The sequence below is a fragment of the Sinocyclocheilus anshuiensis genome, unplaced genomic scaffold (assembly GCF_001515605.1).
Source record: "Sinocyclocheilus anshuiensis isolate Anshui unplaced genomic scaffold, SAMN03320099.WGS_v1.1 scaffold623, whole genome shotgun sequence".
Lineage (NCBI taxonomy): Eukaryota > Metazoa > Chordata > Actinopteri > Cypriniformes > Cyprinidae > Sinocyclocheilus > Sinocyclocheilus anshuiensis.
In genome coordinates this window covers 861,307-866,013 of record NW_015548226.1, presented here as the reverse complement: position 1 = coordinate 866,013, position 4,707 = coordinate 861,307, and the positions used below count along the sequence as shown (strand labels likewise).

General features: G+C 34.7%; 2 protein-coding genes across 4 annotated transcripts in view; one reads left to right on the top strand and one right to left on the bottom strand.

Annotated features, from left to right (window-relative positions):
• phf13 (PHD finger protein 13) overlaps positions 1–1,831 on the bottom strand; it is a 15,040-nt gene extending 13,209 nt beyond the window's left edge. Inside the window, exons 1-2 of the mRNA XM_016441400.1 lie at positions 1,680–1,831; positions 907–947 (exon numbers count right to left, since the gene is read on the bottom strand). Coding sequence (XP_016296886.1) covers positions 907–945 — 39 coding nt within the window. The 5' untranslated portion in view covers positions 946–947; positions 1,680–1,831. The remainder of the gene's footprint in view (positions 1–906; positions 948–1,679) is intronic.
• A 2,313-nt stretch (positions 1,832–4,144) lies between these two features.
• Positions 4,145–4,707, top strand: part of fbxo2 (F-box protein 2) — an 11,759-nt gene continuing 11,196 nt past the window's right edge. For 2 of the 3 annotated variants that reach the window (XR_001630330.1, XM_016441433.1), the window contains exon 1: positions 4,145–4,244. The gene's annotated coding sequence lies outside the window, so the exon portion shown is untranslated. Of the gene's footprint in view, positions 4,245–4,569; positions 4,626–4,707 lie in introns of all 3 variants that reach the window. The other variant, XM_016441434.1, reaches the window with a different exon arrangement.

Here is a 4,707-nt window from a genome sequence, read left to right as displayed (position 1 = left end):
TTGTCAACTAACTCTCATTAGAGTATTAGTAGGCTTAGTTAAGGTTAGGGTTGGTAGAATAAGTTGATGTACTTGCAAAGTTGCTTATAGTGAGTAGAATATCTGTTGGGGAACCATCAAATAAGTGTTAGCAGATATTTAGCAGACAGTCTACTAATACTCTAATGACTGCTAGTTGACGTAGTCACAGAGTTACTTATCAACAATTGTCTACAGGCTACCATCAACCCTGAAACTGCAGCCTCCGGTTGTGCAGGAACATACTATTGGGGGGTCCACTGTGCAAATATTCCCGTCATTCAATTACACGATCGACACCAATGTAAATTCGCCTGATATACTACAACGCCGTTTGCTTCGACAAAACTACATGTTTGATGTAAACACGTTTTAAATAACGTGACCGAATGTTAAAAGGCTTGTTTTAGCAACTCGATGCACACTGACTCAACACTAACAGCCCAAAAGAACGAAAACGAGCTTAACAAGATAAAGCCCTTATGAAAATTGTGAAAACTATGAGGGAAAGCGGAAAAAAGACTTCAAATTCAAATTAATTCAACCAAGCTAAACCGCAACTAATGAATGAATGAAATGGGATCGCCCAAAAACAATGACACTATCCCTTCCTTTGATGAATTTACTTATTTTAAGAGGTCAAACTAGTAAATAAATAAGTAAAATCACTGAAATAAGATATGTATTTTTTATATTTTCGATTTGATGATCACACGTTGCGTACTGTGTTTAACAAGAAAAGCCTATTTTGAGCTGTAACGTTACGTGCATTGAGAATTAATCGGAAAATATGTTCACGCAGAAACACTGAAAATACACAACAATCTAAAATAACAATAAAAACGGTCATAACTGGGTACAAAAATTACAAAATCAAAATATTTTTACCTGTGTGTCAAATGGACAAGTCGTCGAGCTGTTGTCCATTTCTATAGCGGAAAAAAAAATCTGTTTTAGTTCACGACCACAGTATATAAGATACCACATTCGACTCACATAATGACAGATATAACATAAAACACGTTACAATAACATACAAATTACAATTAAATCGAGTTACAGTTTCCTGTTTTGATGCATACTGTACATTATGCTAGTTATGATACCATCTGACTAAACCAAACAATTATTCAAAAACATTAGAACAGCTGTTCAGTTCAATCAATCATTAGAACCTTGTCAGACAAATTAAAGTTTTAAAAAGGGATTTATGAGATCATATAATACACAGAGTCACGTCATGTATATCCACACCTAAACAAACTGCAAAAACACATATAACTCTTCTAAATACTTTTTATTATTATCTTCACATACGTGATGTAACTTCATTAAAAGGTTTATTATGTTTCCGGATCATTTTATTACAGAAACTATTATTTTTTTTAGCTTTTTGATAGGCAGTCCTCGACTTGTTAGCCTGCTAGCAACTACAGACCTGATCTATTATGTTTAATAACACTATATCATTCATAACACATCAATTATGATCAATATCCGCGACTACACAACTAAATCCTCAACTAGATCGAACTGTAATATCTTTAAACAAAACTTTATCCACTTTTTTCCTCCCCTGCAGGAACTTGCTAATTGGCTAGCCGTCACGCTAACATTGTTATGACTGATGTTTGTGTCTATAGTGTTTTATTCACGTTTACCTGCTGCTGAAACACAGATAGTGGACCCACGCAACGGTAAAAAGGCAGATAATTATCCTGGATCGAAAAACAGGCGATGACAGTGGCAGGAGAGATGGAAAACAGTGATGATATATGTCCGAATGTGATGAAGATGTGACCCAGACAGACAGATCTGCTCATCTGCCAAAATAAAAGTCCTCATTGCATTCATAAGGATTACACATCTATTGGTCAGTTTACAGGCCAGAAATATAATACACACGTAAAATGTGTATTATACACTTCGAATGGAATTAGATAAAAAAAAATCAAACCATGTGACATTTATTTTAAATAAATAAACCACAAATACAAAGAAACAAAACAAAGATAAGAACAAACATCACTTGATAGAGTGTATAAATCTTTTTATTATTAAATCTCTTAAATTACTAAAAGTAGAGGTAAAACAAAAATGGAAAGGAATGTTTGCAAGCAGGTGCACATACCACAATTACATGCAAATCAAATTACTTATGAAAGTAATAAATAATAATAAATAAGTGCACCCATTTGAGCAAATACAGAAAAAAATGTATCCCTAATACAATTCATTGAAAGATTGCAAAATAAATTTTACTAAACAGAGAAATATATGTCATAAATATCTGCAAAATTAATGCATTTATAAATTTTGTTTAAACGAAGGGTTGCAAAAATTAGCACACACTTGATTAAAGGCAAGGTAGGTGATTTGGTTCAAAAACATTTTTGTTATTCTGGTTGAAAGTCTCTTCACATCCCAATAGCAATCACTAAGTTAAGCGGTCTAAATGTATTAATATGTATTTATAGGTATATAAGGTCTGTAGAAGGCGTAGGACCATAAAATGTTCGTCCAATCATATCCCCTGGTCTGAGGACTATGATAGGCTGTCCTACCTGCCTGTCAACAGATGTATTTGTGCTCCATTACCCTATTGCAGACCAAGTGAGAATGGAAGGCATTATTATTATAATAGTATACATTCAACCCTCCACCAACTCCGTCTCTCATCGGTTAGCCTCTGCTCTGCCTGTGCACGTTCATGTGTTTTGGAGGAGGCGTGGCTCTGGAGAGTGATTTGCAGGGAGGGTGGAAACTTATGCTTTCAAAGCTAGCTTGCTATTGCTAGCCTCTCCGAAATCACCTACCCTACCTTTAAATTCAACAAATGTGTAACAATAATGTTTTGATATTTTAAACATGAAATGTTGAATACTGATATTTGAAATTATTAAAAAAATGAAAAGATACTTTAAATGTGAAATTAATACCGCCAGTAGATGGCAGCAAGTAACTGTTAAGTGAATCATTGAAAAACAGCAAACACAGCCAATATGGTGTCTAAAACGTAAGTCTCTTGATATTAACTTATTGTTTATTGAACTGTTGTATAAAATCAAGATCACATTTAACCATTCTGATTTTTTAAGAAAAAACGGCACTCTTCCTGTGATACTGATTAACTATATGAATTGATAAAAAATATTTTCTGCCCCTTATCTTGAATTATGTGATAATTCTTAATGCATATTAATAGACGAACAACCAACAAACAATGGAAATCTTATTTATTCAGATTTCAGATTATGTGTAAATATTAATTTCGAAAAATTGACATTTAAATTGACAATTAAGACTGGTTTTGTGGTCCAGAGTCACAAATAGTCATTTTGTTGAAAAATGCCTAACAATGCAGGAAATTAGGTGTGTAAATGTATGCACAACTCCTTAATACGTGAATTTCTATGTTACTTTTGCTATATGATATTTTCACACACGTACACAATCCCATCAACCTGCAGGGTGGGGCTTTTAATATTATGTCCTATATATACATATATATATTTTTTTTATTTATTTTTTTTTTTGCAGCGTCGAGCAATGTAACCAATACATTGACATATCTGTTGATTTCATGAACGTTGGCGCTTTGTTCAGTGCTGAGTTCCGCACCAGTTGCCAGTATTACCTTGTTACAATAAAGTGTAGACACTATGTAAATAAGAGGTTCATTGTGCAGTGTAGAGCTTTATTGATTTCACGGAACTTTGTGAGATCACGAAGAACTTGAGTGACAGTGTTTTAGTGATTATAAAGGGAGCACGCTTTGCGCACTTTCTTGGCTATAATCTCCTCAGAATTGCCACTTGCCATTGTTCCGCTTATACTAAATGAGGTAATAGTGTAAACAGTAATCAAGAAATTTGGAGAAAACGAACATTTAATTGTGTATTTTGATGATCAAAGATGAGTTTTAAGTATAAAATTAGTGACTTCATATTTCATAAATTTACATAGATCAACACTTTTGACATGGTTTGCATAAAATCGCGCGCGCGCGCGCACACACACACACACACACACACATATATACATACATATATATGCTGTGCATAACTGTCAGCGGTGAATACAACTGCTGATGCAGGAAGACTCATGCGCCTCATTCTGCCAACCAGAGAAAGTCTGCAGATATCAGATTACAGGAAGCTCCCTCCCTCCACCAAACAAACACTCTTGACTGACTCAGAGACAGACTCGGAGCTTCTCCTCTCACTGTAAGTACTAGACAATTTATATAATGTGTTTTTTATGTGTGTTCTGTGATGCATTTACTTTATCTGTGCGCAAAGAGCTCATCCTTACGCTAAACAGCTGTACAGCAAGAAACATGAGTCAGCTCACTGCAAAGGGCTAAGCTAGAGCTACAGGGCAAGTCAGTCCAGAATGAAATAAACCACATAACAGCATTTTTGTACTATATGACTTATAATTCATGTTAATACGTCTGGGGAACTATGTCAGCTTTAGCATTGCATTGATAATGGGCTTTAATTTATGCATACTTTCACAATGGTTTCCTGGTGATGAACATCCTGAAAGGAGTAAACGCTCGAGTTCTGCTGCAGGATCCAGGAAAAGGAATCGATCTCAGCAGTGTTGCCAATTTGGGGATTTTGTCGCCAAATTTAGCTACTTTCTCATTGTAGCTGCTACTTTTTTTTTTTTTTGCGACAAGGA